Consider the following 19130-nt stretch of genomic DNA (forward strand, 5'->3'; position numbering starts at 1 on the left):
TGCAGTTAAAACACAGATTACATTAATTTTGCACAGGTTCTCCAACCAGATCTTCATTTTGTTGTGGAAGGGAAAAACACGGGATAACACTGAATCCTCAGATACTGTTGGAAAAGTTGGTAGTAACTGTTGCCAAGACCACTCTGCTGTATTTCTGCTCTTTAATTTGTATGCAAACATCAATGCAGTTATCTGTGTCTGTCACCTGAGAATGCACAGTATTATGTGTTCTCTAATGGTCTGCCCACAGACAGTATTAAGGTCAATGGGAATCTTTTTTGCTGACTTTATCAGGCTTTGAGTCATACCCTAAAGGGGAGGGGATGGGGAGGAAGCTAAACCTTGCAGCCACCCAAGAACTGCAGCAGAGTCAGAACACATATTGACATGTTTGTTCATGTTAAACTCAAGAATTTTTAAACGTAAGGAAACTCAGTCACAGTTCCGTTACACCACATTTTAAAAATCAAACTTTATTTCTTCAGACACGTATCCTGACTTGCTTTATTTTTCTTTTTTGAGTAAAAACTTATACAAACCAAAATAGTTGCAATCTGAAAAATTCCTGAGACAAAGAAATACACAACCATTGTATTTGACTTGCAGTTGTACGTTACAGCTGCTTTTATCCTCTTTATTAAATTAGGTACTATTTTTTAATTGTAAATCCACAAGGCAAACCTTCTTTTATTTCATTTTTACCCAGGAAGGATGAAATTATGCTCAATCTTACCAGGAATTATTCAGCAGCAATGGTGCAATACAAATACATTCACAGAATGAAGCACCTTTGGTAACAGACAGGCCAACGTGGTGAGGGGAACTTTAAACTAGAAATGGCTGGGGACAGACATGTTGACCAAGTAACAAGCAAGGGAGCTGCGGCCTTGTCGTGGTTTAACGCCAGCCAGCAACTAAGCACCACGCAGCTGCTCACTCACTCCCCCCCCACCCAGTGGGATGGGGCAGAAAATTGGGAAAAAGCAGCAAAACCCACGGGTTGAGATAAGAACAGTTTAACAGAACAGAAAAGAAGAAACTAATAATGATAATGATAACACTAATAAAATGACAACAGCAATAATGAAAGGATTGGAATGTACAAATGATGCGCAGTGCAATTGCTCACCACCCGCCAGCCGACACCCAGCTAGTCCCTGAGCGGCGATTCCCCGCCCCCACTTCCCAGTTCCTATACTGGATGGGACGTCATATGGTATGGAATACCCTGTTGGCCAGTTTGGGTCAGGTGCCCTGGCTGTGTCCTGTGCCAACTTCTTGTGCCCCTCCAGCTTTCTCGCTGGCTGGGCATGAGAAGCTGAAAAATCCTTGACTTTAGTCTAAACACTACTTAGCAACAACTGAAAACATCAGTGTTATCAACATTCTTCACATACTGAACTCAAAACATAGCACTGTACCAGCTACTAGGAAGACAGTTAACTCTATCCCAGCTGAAACCAGGACAGGCCTGAGCTGGCAAGCAAAGGGCACAGGTTGGTGTGGACAGGAAAGACCTTGTGATGAACAAATGAGGATCAGGGCGGACCACCTCAAGTGTATGCACGTAAATAAGGGAGTGCTGACAGGACATCAGGGTGGGGGAGGCTCTAAAGAGCCTTCCTAGGAAATAAGCACAACTCGGTACCCATTTGAAGTTGCTGTTCAAATGCACACAGCATGTCCCCATGGAGGATGACAGGAGGAATTAAGGTATCTGTCTGCAGTTGCAGGGCTCACTGGGACCACAGAGACAAGGTGGGATAACTGACATGACTGGAGTGCTGCCATGCATGGATACAGGCTCTTTAGGAAGGACAGGCTGGGATGGCAAGAATTTGCCCTTTATGTGAAAGAGCAGTGTAAATGGATGGAGCTCTGCCTTGGGATGGGCAATGAGCCAGCTGAGAGCGTGTGGGTCAGGTGTGGGCAGACCACTGTGGATGACATGGTGGCTGCCTGCTGATCCTTTCTGATCAGGAAGAAGAATAAAGTCCTCTTTAGAAAACTGGAAGATGATTCATGTCTGCAGGCCCTTGTCTTCATGGGGTACTTGAATCACTCCAGTATATGCTGGAGGGACAACACAGCAGGACACAAGCTATCCAGGAGGAATGCTTTGATGATAACTTCTTGCCACAGGCAATCAACAGGCTGATGAAGGAAGACGCATTACTGGACCTCATACTTACAAACAAGGTAAAACTGGTCAGGGATGTAAAGGCCAGGGGCAACCTTGTCTGCAGCAACCTTGAGAAGATGGGAGTTCAGGATCATGAGAGGAAGGAGAAAGGCAAAAAGCAGATTCACAACCCTGGCTTTCAAGAGAGCAGATCTGGGCATTTTCAGGGACCTACTTGGAAGAATCCAGTATAATATCAGCCTGGAGAGAAGAATAATACATGAGAGCTGGTTGATTTTCAAGGATCACCTCCTCCAAGACCAACAATGGTACAATGGTCCATTCCAATGAGCAAGAAGTCAAGCAAAGGTAGCAGGAAGCTTGCATGAATGAACAAGGATCTCCCCCTGACTCAAATGTAAAAGGAAGGATACAAGATGTAGAAGCAGAGACAGGAGACCAGGAGGAATTTAGACATTGTCTAAGCATGCAGGGATAGGGTTAGGAAAGCCAAATCTGTGTGGAGTTGAATATGGTGAGGGACATGAAGGGCAACAAGAGGCTTCTGTAAGTACATCAGCAGCAAAATGAAGACAGGGGATAAAGTGGGCTCACTGCTGAAAACAGCAGGGGCTCCAGTAGCAAAGAACGTAAAAAGGCCAAAGCACCCAATGCCTTCTTCAGCTCTGTCTTTAAAGGTAACATTTGCCTCCAGCAATCCCAGGTCCCTGTGACTCATGGTCTCAGTGGAGGAGGATCAGATCAGGGAATATTTTAAAAAAATGGACATACACATGTCCATGGGACTTGATGTGATGCACCTATGAGTGCTGAGAGAGGCTCAATAATCTTTGAAAGATCATGGCTATCGGGAGTTTCCTGAGGACCAGAAAGCATGTCACTCCTATGTTCAAGTAAGATCTGGAAAACTAGAGCAGTCAGCCTCACCTCAGTCCCTGGGAAGGTGATGGACCATATAAAGGACAAGAAGATCATTGGGAGTAGTCATCATGAATTTACAAAGGAGAAATGAGGCTTAACCAACCTGACAGCCTTCTCTGATGAAATTGCTAGCTCAGTGGATGTGGGGAGAGCAGTGGTTGTTGTTTATCTTGACTGTAGTAAGGCTTTTGACAATCTCTCAAGAAATGGTTATAGACGGACTGCTGAGGTATAGACTAGACAAGTGGACAGTAAGGTGGACTTGAACCTGGCTGACTGTGATCAGTGGCACAAAGTCCAGTTGAAGGCGAGGCACTAGTGGAGTATCCTAGGGGCTAAAATTGAGGTCAACACTTTTTCAGATCTTCATTAATGACTTGAACAATGGGACAGAGTGCACCATAGCAAGTTTGCTGATGACACAAAACTGGGGGCAGTGGTTGTTTCACTGGCCATTTGTGCTGCCTTTCAGAGGGACCTCAACAGGCTGGACAAATGGGCTGACAGGAACCTCATGAAGTTCAACAAAGGGAAGTGCAAATTACTGCCCTTTGGGAGTAATAACCCCATGTACTAGCACAGGCTGGGGACTGACCAGCTGGAAAGCAGCTTGTCAGAAAATGCCCTGGGGATCCTGGTGGACACCAGGTTGACCATGAGCTACTAATGTGCCATTGTGGCAAAGGCCAATGACATTCTGAGCTGCACTGAGAAGAGCATTTGCCAGCAGGGGGAGGGAGGTGATCTCTCCCCTCTATTCAGAAGTGGTAAGACACATCTGGGTGGTATGTCCAGTTCTGGGCTCACCAGTACAAGAGAGGACATACTGGAATAAGTCCAGTGAAGGACCACAAAGATGATGAAATGATTGGAGCATCTGCCATACATAGAGAGCCTGGGAAGGCTCAGAGCGTTAGCCTGGAGAAGGGAAAACTCAGGGGAACATTATCAACATGTATAAATACCTGCAGACAGACTTTTCTCAGTGGTGCCCAGTCACAGGAAAAGAGGCAATGAGCACAAATAAAAAACACATGGAGTTCCATTTAAACATAAGAAAAATGTTTTTATCCTGTAAGAGTGGTCAAACACTGGAACAGGCTAGCCGGGGAGGTTGCGGAGTCCCCATTCTTGGACATACTCAAACTCAACTGGACACCATCCTGGGCAGCCTGCTGTAGCTGATAGTGCTCAAGCAGAGGACTGGACCTGCTGGAGCAGCACGACTACACAATTTCCAGAGGTGTCTGCCAGTCTGAACCACTCAGTGATTGTGCGCTTCTGTTACTAATTTGCTTGCAGCATGCTCAAAGAAAGTATACAAAATCAACGCCATGATACTCAGAAAAAACAGTTACAAGATAAAAATTAACTTCTGATCAACATATCTATTAATACACTTACTCAAATGAGCAAACTACCAAGCATTCTACAAGACAGACACCTGCCTGTCACTGCAGCAGGGTAAGGATGTCCAGTCCTAAAGAAAATTATACTCTCAGGTAAGCATGTAACAGAAGAAATAGTAAAAAATTGCAAGTTGAATGTAACAAAGGTAATGAGTGGCATTTAAAATATGTGCCTATATACACACCCACATAGATTTATGCATATATGCATCTATACATACATACACAGATATGTAGAAACATATACATCTACATGTAAAATATATAAATTATATGTGGATGCATACATGTACACACACAACTAGGATACATGTATACAAATATAAGCACATATTGATAAAATGTTTCGATATACTGTACACTCTAAACACAAACACAAACCTAAAAAAGACACAATCAGCAGCACTAATCGAAAAAACAATATTCTCTCAGCTAATCACCAAAATTGAAACACCTACTAGGTCTATTTTTTCCCCACCACCCCACCCTCCCCATAAACAAATACACCTTGATACACTGAGAGTATTTAACTCCATTTAACATTGAAGTCACCAGATATTACTGAGAAAAAAAAACACCCCTCTGTCTCTAATCTAACACCTGAAGATCGATACAATGGGAAACCAAGAAATTTACAGAAAGTGAACTGCACTCTTCAAGTCATAAGGACCAGCCTGCTATGAAAAACAGTCAGGATTTTCTCAAGTCAAAATAGAAGAGCACAACTAAATTATTTCAGCCGCTAAAGTAAGATTACAATAACCTTAGTAGATTTTTGCTTTAAACATTGCAAGGTTGACACTACATGACGACACTACAAACTAGATTGCAGCAAGGCTCAAAGATTTGACACCTTGTCCTGCCAATAACAGTATTTAAGATTCATCCTATTGTTTAGGGTAGAGATAGCTCTGGTGCTCACATCTGACAAGACTGGGAACTAAAGTTTCCTCCCATCCTTACAGGATAACATTAAATAAAACCTTTATGTCCTGCACATACCAACAGTTTAAGAGTAAACTGTGGCTTCCCAGAGATGTAAATGAAATGAGTAGCTACTGTCACTCCAGAAGCTATATAACTGTGCTGCAAATAGAGTTAATGTTCATCATACCCACCACTTCAGGTGATGCTGTTGGCTTTCTATCACCACCACAGTTTTGGAGAATAGGATGGCATTCTGAGTACCTCAGCTACCCCCATTACCAAGGGAATATAAGAGGGTTTGGGGTAATTCAGGAAATCTCTAGATTCCATTACCTGTAGCTTAGAAATACGACATAGTGACAGGCACTATGAATTATGGCTTCTCAGGGGAACGGCATAGATACTATGAAATGGTTTACAGCACACAGCAAAGAATAACCTGAAAATCCCAGAGCAGCAAAATAAGGGCTGAGTAGAAATCCGACTGCCTCATAATTTACAGCACGGAGGTAAACAGCAACAGCAGTGGGGTGGGGGAAGGGGAAAAAAAAAAAAAAAAAAGCACAGTATTGTTATGAAAGAAGTGGTTGTAAAATGATGGACTAGAAATTAATCAAAGGAATGTTGTCATGGCACACACTTCCAGTAAGAACACAGGGGCAAGAAATTCTAATTCATTTTAGAATAGAGCTTCTATATTTGCAAACAGTTTAATATTTCCTAGATACCTGTGACAGCATGACTCAAGTCTCAGTGAGTCAAGCAAACCTCTCGAGTTTGATGTTCAGAGTTCCACCAGAGCTCTGGGCCAGTGCCACACAGACCACCGAGTGCTCAGCAGTAAACACAAAGTTCTAAATCCTGATATTTAGCATAATTTTAAAACAACAAAAATTACAGGGATGCATTGGAGTTAATCTTCAGAAACAAACAGCAAGATTTAATCTTCTTCAACAACATGAAAATTGAAAGGCTACCAGGGACTCTAAATAGATCCAGAAAATCCGTGCTGAATGGAAACTTGAAAAATATGACAAGGAAATGCGCTTCACAGTTACTTCAGGAGTTTGAAATTAAACCCAGTGAGATCAAGAGTGCTTTGCAAAAATAAAGCCAGCAAAGAAAGGTTGTGACTTCTTGAAGACATCCACTGTGCATGATGGACCCTGTAAATACTGTCTGTTCACTGCTCTTAGAAAATTTATCTTCCAGGCCTCAGAAGCATGTGACAGACTTTTACTGACACTGGGTGGGATTTTCAAAAACACACGCTATTCTGTAGGGCCAGAGTTAAAGTGGAGTACTTCTTCAAAATTTTGGTCCCTGCTAATTTGCTGAAAAAGACTGCCCCTTAAAGAAAACAGTTCTCTTAATGTCTACAAACAGTTACAGTTAAACTGAAAAAAGCTTTTACTAACAAACTGACAGATATGCAGAACAGAGCCAGAAGTTATGACTGCACAAGAAACAGAGCACCAGACCAGTTTACATGTTGAAACTTAGAGACTTTCTTTTCCAATTGATTTTAGCATCTACTGTAAAAATTTCAGACAGTATTACCAAGGTGTCAGCTGAAGGAGTGTTTTTCTGGATCTGCCTACACTGCATACAAAAGAAGACACCAAATGAAGGAAGCCAGTTTTCCTTCCTTTTTTCCTCCAGAGTTTGTTTCTAATAATTACAGCTGTGTTCCTGGTCTGTTTTCAAAAAGGGGGGGGGGGGGGGTAAGGCAGGCAGGCAGCAGACTGGGAGAGACAGACAGAGCAGTGGGGAGAACAGAAAGATTTGCAAATCACATTGTCTTTTTCAGGTCCAAAAGTTTGAAACTGATGATGGGAAGCTGGAGATAGTCAGGTAGATGGGCTATTTTCCACACTATTTGTCAAATAATTTTCTGCCAGCATTAAATGAAAACTGAGCATTCAATTAAAACTTTTATAAGACTAAGTTTTAAACAAGGATAACAACAAAAAAAATAGTTATCAGCTAAAAAAAAAAAGCAACAACCAAATGCTTCAGTCATTAAGTCAACAGTTTTAAGATCGCAGCCTAGGAAGATGAGAAGATGTAAAGACTTTATTTTCTGCTCAAATTTTTTCCTTTAATTCTGGAGGGTTTGCTTTCTTTAATTTAAGTAAGAGTTTGGCTTTTGTCTACACAGACTTTTATTTTGACCTTTTTTTTTGCCATTAAGAACCAATAGAAAAATTGTTTTATCTGTATACTGACACCTGGGAAAGATAAGGAGAAACTTCAGTATTCTGTACTACAAAAAAATACAGGATATTTGAAATTCTTAGTTTGTATTGCTAACTACTGAAACTGCTGCCTGAAACTGTGAATCTTATATAAGCCATTTAGCAGAAACCTTCTTTTTTCGTAATAGACATGTCAACAACAAACTTGTAGTTGAAGACAGTTCATTAAGAAAGATTAGCAGACATTGAATTACAATGATACTGATCAAATATACACATATATAACATGTCAAGTATAACTCACATACTAGTGATATGGAAAAATACTATCATTCATCACAATGCCAGTTAAGTAACCGGGAAGGAAAACATCTGAGCACACAGAAAAACATGTATCATCAGTTTGCCAAACTGTTTTCCATAAATTTAGAAGGAAATGGAAAAACATACCGAAAAAGTCTTCAAACACTTCAAAATAAGTATGTTGTCCACCTTTTTGTTACTTCAAGTTCAGACCTCATGTTCAAAAAGTGCTTATTTTAATTACATACTTAAACGAGATGTCTGTGACAAATTCAAAGAGGTTGTTTTGCAGTGAATATTGAAAGAATATATTCTGAGAAATTTTAAGTTCAATGTTTAGGCCAACTCAGTCTGCAGCACCCTGAACTGTAACCAACAAGCAGTAACTTTGCAAACCTTGATTACCTGACTTTAAAAATGTCTTCTTTGCTGTCCTTTGTCCTCTCACACATATATGTATTTCTGATAACAATTTCAGAAGATAATAAAGCCTATTAGTCCATTGATGAATTTCACAAATTCCAGTGATTGCCTCTTTCAATGCAATTTCCCATTAAACTTGCCTATTTTTATTGACTTTTGAAAATGCAACAGTTATACCTTTTAAATACGAAAATAACAAGCCATCATTTTTCCTGTAAAGATTTCAACAAATACTAGGATGACAATTTAGGTCAGAGTCATCAAAAATCATATTTCTATTTTTTTCACCAAAAGACTTAGATACTGACTCCCTACAGTAAGATTACTTCTGCTTGGAAAGCAAAGCAGAGTATCCATACCAGTGATTTCTGCATCCCAACTGCAGCTCTTCAGGCATAGCCACAGTTTGAGGGAATACTGAAGGGAACATTATTTGTCTAACACAGGAGTGATAAACTCTGTGTATGCCTCTGAAACCAAAACGTGAAAAATGGACAGTTTTCTGAGAATCCACTTAAAGTTACCAATTGTCTTCTGCCATTTCCCTTCATTTTGAGGAATTCAGTAGTCTAGTCAATTCGTATAATTCATTCCATCCTTCATTTCTTTCCCAGGACTTAAATAATGCAGCGCTAATCTTACAGATTCAGTATAAAGAAATGGTGTGAGACCTAAGATAAAGCTTAAATCACTGCACTTTAAACCTTTAGCACAGGCTTATACAGACTTCTGCTGACTCCTCAGATTTGACTCTAATTAAAAAGTTAAAGTTAGGCTTAAAGCTTTTCCAAGTTTAGGGCATTTAGCCTCTCCAACTAAACGTTCATACATCACTAATCATATCAGTATTTTGTTACTTTCAGTGCAGATTGGTAGTTCTGTGACCCAATCCTAATTACAGAGTGCAATTTTTAAAGTCTATCCCTATTCAAAAACTGATAAAAATATACTAAGAGTCAAAATACATCAGACAGTCTACATAAACTGTCATCTACTGGTAGACTTCCAAAAGCTTTACAGCTTGCAGAACAGAATGGTATGAAATACACTGCTGCACAAAAATACCGCTAATGCAAGACACTGCTTTGTAAGTGGAACAATAGCCTTTTTGAGAAGATTGATACTTAAAGGTAATGAAATCATGACATACTTACTTAGCTTTAATCACATCAGAATCCTTTTGGGAGAGTTCTTCCTGTTTCACAGCCACCTGAGATGACAAGTTACTGCATATACTGCGCAACTCTTTCATTTGTTCTCTTGCCTCTGTTAAATCAGTTTCCAAATTCTGCAAAGAATATAGAAAGCGTTATATAAGAAAGAGTTAAAATCTACTATGCAAGTTATCTACTTATATAGACATACAGATGTGCACATACATTCATGCATATACTTATTGTGGTCTAAGCAAATATATATAGGTATATGTGCACGTGTGCATGTATGAAAAATGTGAAATACCAGAAAAAAGATGTGCATTTCAAATTTTAGGTGGCCACCTATTCTTTACTCTAGGAAGTTTTCCTTAATTCGTTTGTTGCATGTGGAAGGAGAACCCTGAATCAAATCTTTGCAAAGCAATAGTACCCTATTTAATTACTGAACTGATTAGACCTTGTTTTCTCTGAAGAAATCAAACAGAAGAAACTCACTCCTAACAATAAACAGCTATATATTCATTAAGTTATCCAAAAAATGCACAATATTGCACACATGAACTAAGAATCATGGATACAGATTCATTTTTGAAACTGCTTTTTAAATCTGCTCTGATTTTGAACTTCTAATTCAGTGCAAGGAATAGTTTCTTCAGGAAAAGAAATAGCGTACAAGAAAACTTCCGGAAATGCTCGTTGAAAACAATGTAAACAAGCAATAGTTTTCCTTTTACAGTAAGCCTTATTGTAGAAGTTAGTCAGCAAAGTGTGAAGGTGGATCTGGGAAATAGAGCAGCAAGGCAGCTTATTCAAGCAACACTTTGATCTCTACATAGTGACCTTACTAGAGTTCTCTGCAGGTTTAGCAGCTTAGAAGAGTACTTCAGTCCTTAAGAAGCTTCGTAGGACTATTTGCCCAGAGTGTTTTGAGGCAAGAATGGGAATAGAAATATCACAGTAATATCTAAGGCAGAGTTTCAGAAGGTGGCAATGGCCTTAGACCTGCTTTGGTATTACCCTACTCACAGACACAATCACTTGTTCTCAGTAAGTCAAATATTCCAGGATTCATCAATAATTTAAAATAAATACCTCCTAGTAGGATAGCATCCCTAATCTACTTCCAACAGTGTATTAGTTTATCTTCTATTTTCATATAGACTTAAAGAAATACACATTTTCCCTTTCAGCAAAGACGCCTCAAATACTGAAGGTACCAAAAATTTTTATAACTGAAAAGCTAATAAATAATTGCCTCTAAAATAGCATAAAAGTGTCTTATACATATTTGGGTGTATCAGAAGTGTACTACAATCAGATTCTTTGAATTTGGACAAGAATTATCATGTCCTGTTAATAACAGTAACATTAATGTGAGGAAATAGCAAGATTCATGAGTGAATGAGGTAGGAAAAGTATTTGTTTCATGATAAATTTCAGGCTATATACCTGGTGTACCTGACAAATGAAGTCATCATTCAATCTCAATGGCTAGGTAGCAAAAATTACTTTTTCTCAGATAACAAAAGATTTCAGAGTGATACCAGACAGTTCATTCTATCAACATATGAAAATGTTGAAGTGTAATAAGGTATTTATAACTTGCACCCAAATCTTAGGGTTTCTCCTCAGTGTTTTGGATTTTTTTTTCCACAGCAGCTAGAAGTTACTGTATATGTGAACAAAAATTATAACAGTTCACATTTTCTGTGAATAAATCCTATTTGCCTATCTTTCACAACACACTAGAGAGTTGCAGAGGTTTTTCATGGTAGAGATTTAAAAAAATCTGATCTTACCAGTGCTTAAGTTCCCATCATCCATTGCAGGGTAAATACAATACAAAAAATAGGTAACAAATTAGTCATAAATACAACTTTAGAGGTTATACAATGGCAGAATTTAAAACCAGAAGAAAAGTATCTTTGAGTACTTCGCCCCATTTGTGACATACGGGAGTTCAAATTTTGATTTCAACTAACAAATTAATCAGTTCAACCTTGTGAACTTATTTTGAAACCTTGACTTTTTTTGGAAGCATTACTGAAAGGGCAAAACATGAAAATAGAGGTAAGGAGGAACTGGTCATACAAATAGCTTATATACTGAAATATCATATACTGAGGCATTTTGTACATACTGAGCTTTTGTATCAAATTCAGAAATCTAAGATTATGAAATAACCTATAATTTTTTACACTCAATTTCTAGTATCTCCATTTTTTTTTAAATAATGTGGAATTTATTATGTTGCCTTCTAGTTGATACAGTAGCTGAGAAGGTAGTTTCATTGCGTAAACATGCAGACTGAAAATTTGCTAAATACAAATTCTCCTAAGCCTGATATTCAAATTAAAGCTAATTTCAATTGTACATATAGACTGTTTAGAATTCAATCTTTTAAAGCATATTAAAGCAAAGTAGGTGCTATTTAAAACACAGTAAGTCAAAACATCTAATAATTCAGTCATATGATGAAGAAAATGCCTATCTTAGAGAAAAATACAAGACACAGTAAAAGATATGATACTTCTTTATAACAGTACTGAAAGCAAAGAACAGAAATAAGTTTTGTCATTATTTCTAGCCATGAAAAGTGGTGATCCTAACTAAAATGAAATGAAGATAAATAGCAGAATAATAATTTAAGGTAAAACATTACAGGAATATTTTGATCCCTTCAAGTCCAAGAACTACAAACTCAGAAAAATCAGAGAAAATGTGAATTTAAAAGAACTTCAAACATGAAAAGCATAACACATAGACAAGGCATGAGGCAGCATAGTTGTGCATAGATTATGGACTCACTGTGAATTAACACTTAGGTTTCATTATTTGTAGCTTCAAATCCTTAGAAAGTCACTTTCAAATACAGTAGCTTTGTCTTCATGTTTTTCCTTGTCATGTACTATGACAGAAGTGAGAGTATTTTTTCAAGGTCCCATCTCAATAAAATCCTCATTTTTCAGTGGAACTAAAATCCCAGGCTGCTCTTGACATAGATGGCTGTTTCTCAAAGTGTTTAAATTTTAAAATACCACACTTCTCCCTGTTTCTTTAAAAGCTCCCACCTTCAGACTTCAAGAATTTTAACAAGTAATTTGCTAACTAGAAAAACAAAACAAAACAGTAAGCAATTTCACTATCTTTTAGATCACACCTCCACTTAAAATCCACCAGTGTGACATTTTTTGTGTCTACATACAAAGTCTTTTGTGACTGACTACGTTTGGGAAAATACAGATTCTTCTTATTATTAAACAATAATTTAAGTAAGCTCCACCCAAAGAACAACAAAATAACTCAAATCCCTATTTCATTCTTAAATATGGAGACACATCCATGCATAAAGTGGCTGATTGACAGCTTTTCCACTTGTGCACTTTCAGGAGGTACAGAAAGCTGATCTAAGCCCTGGAAAGCACAGAAGAGTAATTCTCAAGAACTACTTTAAGGCAGAAAGTAAAGCCCTATATTAATTTTTTGTACACTGTACATTATTTATATGAAGGTATACAAAGGAAAGACAAACAATAAAACACTATTGCCACTGTTTTAGCCACCTTATCAAGTCTCTTCCTGTTAATCCGTCTCACTGGGATTTCAACTAATACAAAAAATCTTTAAAGAAATATTCGTTAAGTGGACAAACTAGCCATAGAAGCTTCTTCTCTCAGTTTGAAAAAGTTGAATTTTATACACCAATTCAGCTTATAGTAGAACTGGAAACAACCAGTGTTTGAAAGTGACAAGTGACGCTTTTCTGCACAGAAGATGGTTTAAAGACTAGGGAAAAAAAAAAACGAGATGGGGCTTGTAACACTTAGTTCAGTCTCTGAACAAAGGGCCACTGTTCCAAAAGAAGAATCTGTTATTTAGACCTAGCAATTCTATCATCTAATGCATATTTTAAAAACAATGTTGAGGTAGCTCACATTGATATGGTTTCATTTTATTCTTCCACAGATATAGGAGACTAACATAAATAGGGTCTGTATACAACATCATCTACAATATTGTTAAATATAGTGTTTATTAATGAAAAATGTGTACAAAAAGAGATGCTGGTTCAACTCCCAAACTCAAGGCTGAGAGGTAGAACTGACTTTCAGAAGGGGATATAATTTCTGAATTCAAATAGTTTTTATCTATAACCATTTTTACAATCACTTGGGAAAAAACAATACAATTCCATTATTGAATTTGCTTATAAATTACTTCTTGAAAGCATTTCAGAGACATGTTATATTGGGGTGTATACATTAGAACATTATCTGGAGCCCAATATTGTGTAGTGTGATAGTTGTCATACCTGGCCACTGTGGATAAAAAAATTATAATTCTTTATTGTTTATAAGCATCCTCTTAAGAGCCAATCTGGCATCCAATATTGATTCTTGAGTGTAGAGTAATAGAAATGGGGAATGTCAGGAAAAGAGTGAGAAATTAATTCAAACTGTATCTTAAATTTTCAAGCAAATATTTACAGGAAGACCATATGTAAACAGTGATGAACTACAAAAATAACTTTGCATGTTTTTATAAGTTATTTTTTTACAAAATACTGATAAAAAACAATGAAGCAACATATTACTACTTCCTAGAGGTCAAACATTTCCCTCTTGCAGGTAGTATTTTTCATATGCTTCTCAATCCTTGGAATAGTCTTGTGAGATCATCAACTTCACCTAACTCTGTCCACTAGCAAAGGTGTATAGTCACTTGTTAACATCACAGAAGGGAAAGGGAAAAAAAGGGGTGGGGGACGGGGGGGCGAGAAAGGCAGAAGCTGGGTCATCAGACCCATGGACACATGCAGGTGGGCGGCAACCTAGTGAGGTCTCCAGTCACAGACCCTGCCTAAAGCAGGTTAAGCCAGGGGGTCTGACAGGACTGCTCAGGGCTTCACAAAGTCAGGGGTTGAAATCTCCTAAGGATGGAGATGGCCCAGCCTCCCTGGGCCCCAGCCCCACTCCTGGGCTGTCCTCCTTGGGAAAAGGCTTCTCTATCTCCAGCCTCAGCTTTTCCTGTTTCAGCTTGTACTGCCTTTTACCCTTCTGCCACACAAAGCTGTGAAGAGCCTGGCTGTGTCTCCTCCACCCCCTCTTGCTGGTGCTGGAGATGCTGTTGGATGGCCACAGCCCCAGACCCATCCCTCCTCTTGGCTGAACCAGCCTGTCCCCACAGCCTCTCCTCACAAGGTAAGGTCTCCAGGCCCATTGTCTCACCGTCAGCCAGTTTACTGGTATCTTTCTTGTACTACACCCAAAAATGAGTGCAGCACCTAGAGTACTGAGCAGAGGGGGTCAATTTCTCCCCTGGCTCTTGTAGCTCTTGGGGCCATGCCCTGCTCCTGCCTCTCTAGGTGCTGCTGGCCCTCATTGCTGTCTTGGTGCACAAGGCTGGCCCTAATGCAGCTTGCTGCCCGCCAGTGCCCAGGGCTGTCCCCCAAAGCTGATCCCTGGCCTCTGTATGGCTGCAGGGCTCTGCCTCTCAGGGAAAGACTCATCATTTGTCCTGGTTAAGGCTCCTGTTGGCCTGTTTCTGTCAAGGTCCCCCTGGATGGCAGCAGAGCCCTCAAGCACATTCACTTCCCCACAGTTTGGTGTCATCTGCAAACTTGACGAGCATGCTCACTGTCCCCTCTTCCAGGTCACTGATAAAGATTTCAAACAAGACAGGCCCAGGATAGATCCTGCAGTACACCACTTATTACCAGCCTACAGACAGAGTACAATGCATTAACCACAGCTCTCTGAACCCAAACATCCAAACAGTTCCTTTAAACCTGTTGTTATCCACCTATCCAGCTGTAACATCGGAACTTGGGTACAGGAACACAGCAAGACATTGTCAAAAATCTTGCTTAAGGTCAGTCACATCCAAGCTTTCCTCTTGTCCACAGACACAATCATTTTGTCACAAAAGACAATCAGGTTGCTCAGGAACGATTCATCCTTGATAAATCCATGATTGTTTCTAGTCACTTTCTCAACTATGTGCCCAGAAATTACTTCCAAGACAACTTTCTTTGTGATTTTCCCAGGGACTGAAGTGAGGCCAACCAACCTTTTTTCTTGGATTATGCTTCTCATCAGGGACCTCCCCTGATCTCTACTGCCTTTGAAAGATGGCAGGCAGAAGCCTGACAGTGACATCAGGCAACTCTCTCAGCACCCTTGGATGCAGTTCAGTTCATCCAATGGATGTGTACTAGTCAAGTTCTCGCAGGTATTTCCCAGTTCATCCACTCTTAGTAGTTCTCCTTGAAGTCTGCCTCTAGGCACAAATGCTTGGGGGAATCTTGTTGGCGAAGACAACGTTCAGTTCCTCTGCTGTATCTATTACCTGCTGTCACTAACTCATCCTTCCCTTTCAGCAACAGGCCCCCATTTTCCTTGTTCAGCCTTTTACTACTAAAGTGGTGCAAGAAACTCTTGTTATACCTGTCATCACTTGCAAGTCTCAACTGTAGGTAGGTAACCACCATCCTTGAGTGCCCAGACAACGTTTCTGAACTCCTTTGTTCAGAACAGCTTTCACTGTTTCTACTTCCTGAATACTGCTTTCCACCCCCACCCTACACTGGAGTTTAGCAATTAATTCTGTTTAGCCAAGCTGGTCTCCTGATACATCCACTTGTTTTCCTGAGTATCAGCGTGGACCATACTTGGACTTAGAGGAAGCTGTCTTTAAGGATTTGATAATTTTCCTGAGCTCTTTTACCCTTCAGTGCTGCTTCTCATGGGATTCCACCTGCTGGTTCCCTCAACAAGCTGAAGACTCTTCTCCTTAATTCCAGGTCAGTACTGTGCTACTCTCCTTCCTTCACCTTCTCAGGATCTTGGTCTTCACAATCTCATGATCATTATAGCCAAGGCTGCCATTATTATTTCCTTAATCAGTACTTCCCTGTTTGTGAACAGCAGATCCAGTTGTGTGTCATTCCTGGTTGCCTCAGGGAACACCCATCTCAAGAAATTACCTCTGACATGCTCTAGACACGCTCTGTCACCTCAACCTGCTTGTGACCCCACTCTGAAACACCAACACTACTTATTCCCATCCCTGGAATCACATGGCTGTGACACACCTTTCTCTCTTCAGCATGCCTTATCAGCCAGGAAGACAGATACACAAAAAATTATTCTGACTGTTTTCATTGTGGGTGTAGGTAACAATGATTTTCAATAATTTATCAAATATTACAAGCACTACATTTCACAACTTGAAAACTATTAAATCTGTTTAGTACACGCTAGATTTTCTCCCCCAAGTATCAACAAATCATTCGTTGTCCTGGGAATCCTATAATACTTTTATCATAACCACTCCAAAGGCCTCAATTTGCAAGAACTTTAATTCCCATGTTAACAGAACTGAATGAAGCTCTTTACAAAGGGTTTCCATCAGCACAACAATCAGAAGTGTCATCAAAACCGTGAATTGCTAGTGGACAAAAAAAGGTGTTTCTGGGCAAGATGTTCATTAGATAGTTACTACATTGAATATACCAGAGTGTCATATACTTTGATAGTGTAAACGAGCACAGTGTTGTGAGTGTTCATTAGCCATGTAAATAAAAAGAATTCATTAACTAGGCAGGTGTACAAGCAGCCATCAAACACTTTGATACCATGTTTGTGGTTTATTTCTTAAAAGAATTTAAAAAGAACTTGCCAATTTTCACCAGCAAACAAGACAAAGTATCATTTAAATAAAAGATACAATATTCTGTACCATGTATTCAATTATTTCCTTTTTCATTTTATCATAAACAGTGAAAATAACTTCTTAATATATATAATAATAAGGCCTCTCACAGAGTAGAGCCCTCTGGAGGCTAGGACACAATTTATTCAAAATTGCAGTTAAAGTTTTAAAGTTTTTCTCCAAAACAACAAACATCAAGTCTACTGCAACCAAATTATAGGTAAGTAAATTACACATTGAGAAAAAAAATGTGAGTGATAATACTTTTAAGCTTTTATTATTTCACACATATATTTTATCTTAAAATACAGTATCTTTTATTTTTTAATGATTACATTTTAAGATGACTATTTGAAGTCAGATTCCTGCTTTGCAACATCAATTTTTAAAAAGCTGTGGGTCTTAAGTGAAGGAATGTAAATGAATGCAAGTCCCCACTGGTAGATTTGAATATATATAACTTGTTATTTAAAGAAAATAACTTGTAGTGAAAACGTCTGGAGAAGTTAATTCTGAAATAACATCCAGCAAGCCATTCCACTTCGTACCTTTATTCTGACATCATTGCCAGATTTTTCTGTTTTCCATTGTGCCTCCTGCTTCCTCAGTTTCTCCAGGTCATTTAGCAGGTCAGCACAGCATGTATTTAATCCGTTATTTTCCTCCTCCAGGTTTTTTATAACCAGTCTGTTTTGCTCTTCCTTCTTCTGTGCACACTCCTCAGTGTCCTGTAGAACAGTACCACAAGGGCCGATAAACAAAAAAAGTGAGAACTAATCAGCAAATATAAACTGTGCAGTTTTACCCTCACAGCAGCTTCTTCTATATTTGATGGCCAAGGTCACCTGTGTACTTTTATTGGCCTCTTTCATGCAGGTGGAAGGGTCATATTTTTCAGCTGGATGACAGCTTTGATGAGTACACATTTGCAAAGAGCCCATTAATTGATCAAGCTGCCTTTGATGCTGTCCCCAGCTATTTTTGAGACCCACACAGACATATCCTCCCAGACCTCGGCTTTATCAATTAATAATGCCAGTCCCATCAGAATCTAATTACAAGAAGCCACATCTTCACACTCCTACTTTCTTTGCTCCATTTCCATCATTAACTATTTATCTGAAAGTTATAAAGCTTGGATTCTTGGCTTTAAAGCATCTTCCTCGGAGTTGGTATGTAAGAAAATGGTAAGGTATAGCAAGGCCTAAGGCAATTTTTTTCTCCAAGCTTGTCACTTTCCGTGCCACAAAGGCTGACATTGCTTAAAGAACTACTTCAAAGCTACAGTCTTATGCAACTATGTACAAGTTAATATACCTTAAGTTCTTGGCTTTTATCTTTAAATTTCTGGTTCAAGTTACTGAATTCATTCTTCAAACGGGCATTTTCCTCATCCACAGCAATCTTTCTCTGTATTAAGTTGTTTATCTCCTGCTGCTGTCCTGTGAGAGTCTATTTAAAAAAAAAAAAAAAAAAAAAAAATCTTGTAATAGACAAAAAGCAATTGTAAAAGAACATGCATGTACTGGATTTTAGACCTGTGCATTTTAGACTTATGAAATGTTAACAATCTGGTATAAGTAGTTTTATAGCATTATTTTAATTTCATTAGTACTTTAATCATAGTCAAAACTGAATGACTATATAACACAGTAACCTAAATGAGGAACTGAATATCTTGCTGCTCCTAAACAAGAGCCCATAAATGCAGAACTGAATGGAAACTATTCAGTCAAGCTTAGACGAAGGCAGTCATTTGCAGAAGTTATATTTGTGCTTAGGGATTAAGATACATTTAGAATACTGTTTCACTTGCACCTTTAGCATGCTAAAAATCAAGCCAAAAAGTAGAGTTCAAAATTCTCCAGAATTTGTGAAGATAATAACTATTAAGTGAGGCAACCGAAAAGATTATGATACAAAATAGTTGTAAAAA

General features: G+C 38.8%; 1 protein-coding gene across 9 annotated transcripts in view; it reads right to left on the reverse strand.

The window, feature by feature from the left end:
* Nucleotides 1-19130, reverse strand: part of CNTLN (centlein) — a 198954-nt gene that overhangs the window by 134512 nt on the left and 45312 nt on the right. For 8 of the 9 annotated variants that reach the window (XM_030004482.2, XM_030004483.1, XM_030004480.1 and 5 more), the window contains 3 exons: nucleotides 18512-18646; nucleotides 17743-17922; nucleotides 9479-9612 (listed from right to left, as the gene is read on the reverse strand). In XM_030004482.2, coding sequence (XP_029860342.1) covers nucleotides 9479-9612; nucleotides 17743-17922; nucleotides 18512-18646 — 449 coding nt within the window. Of the gene's footprint in view, nucleotides 1-9478; nucleotides 9613-11280; nucleotides 11538-17742; nucleotides 17923-18511; nucleotides 18647-19130 lie in introns of those variants that run through there. The other variant, XM_030004484.2, reaches the window with a different exon arrangement.

The sequence above is a fragment of the Aquila chrysaetos genome, chromosome Z, assembly GCF_900496995.4.
Source record: "Aquila chrysaetos chrysaetos chromosome Z, bAquChr1.4, whole genome shotgun sequence".
NCBI lineage: Eukaryota > Metazoa > Chordata > Aves > Accipitriformes > Accipitridae > Aquila > Aquila chrysaetos.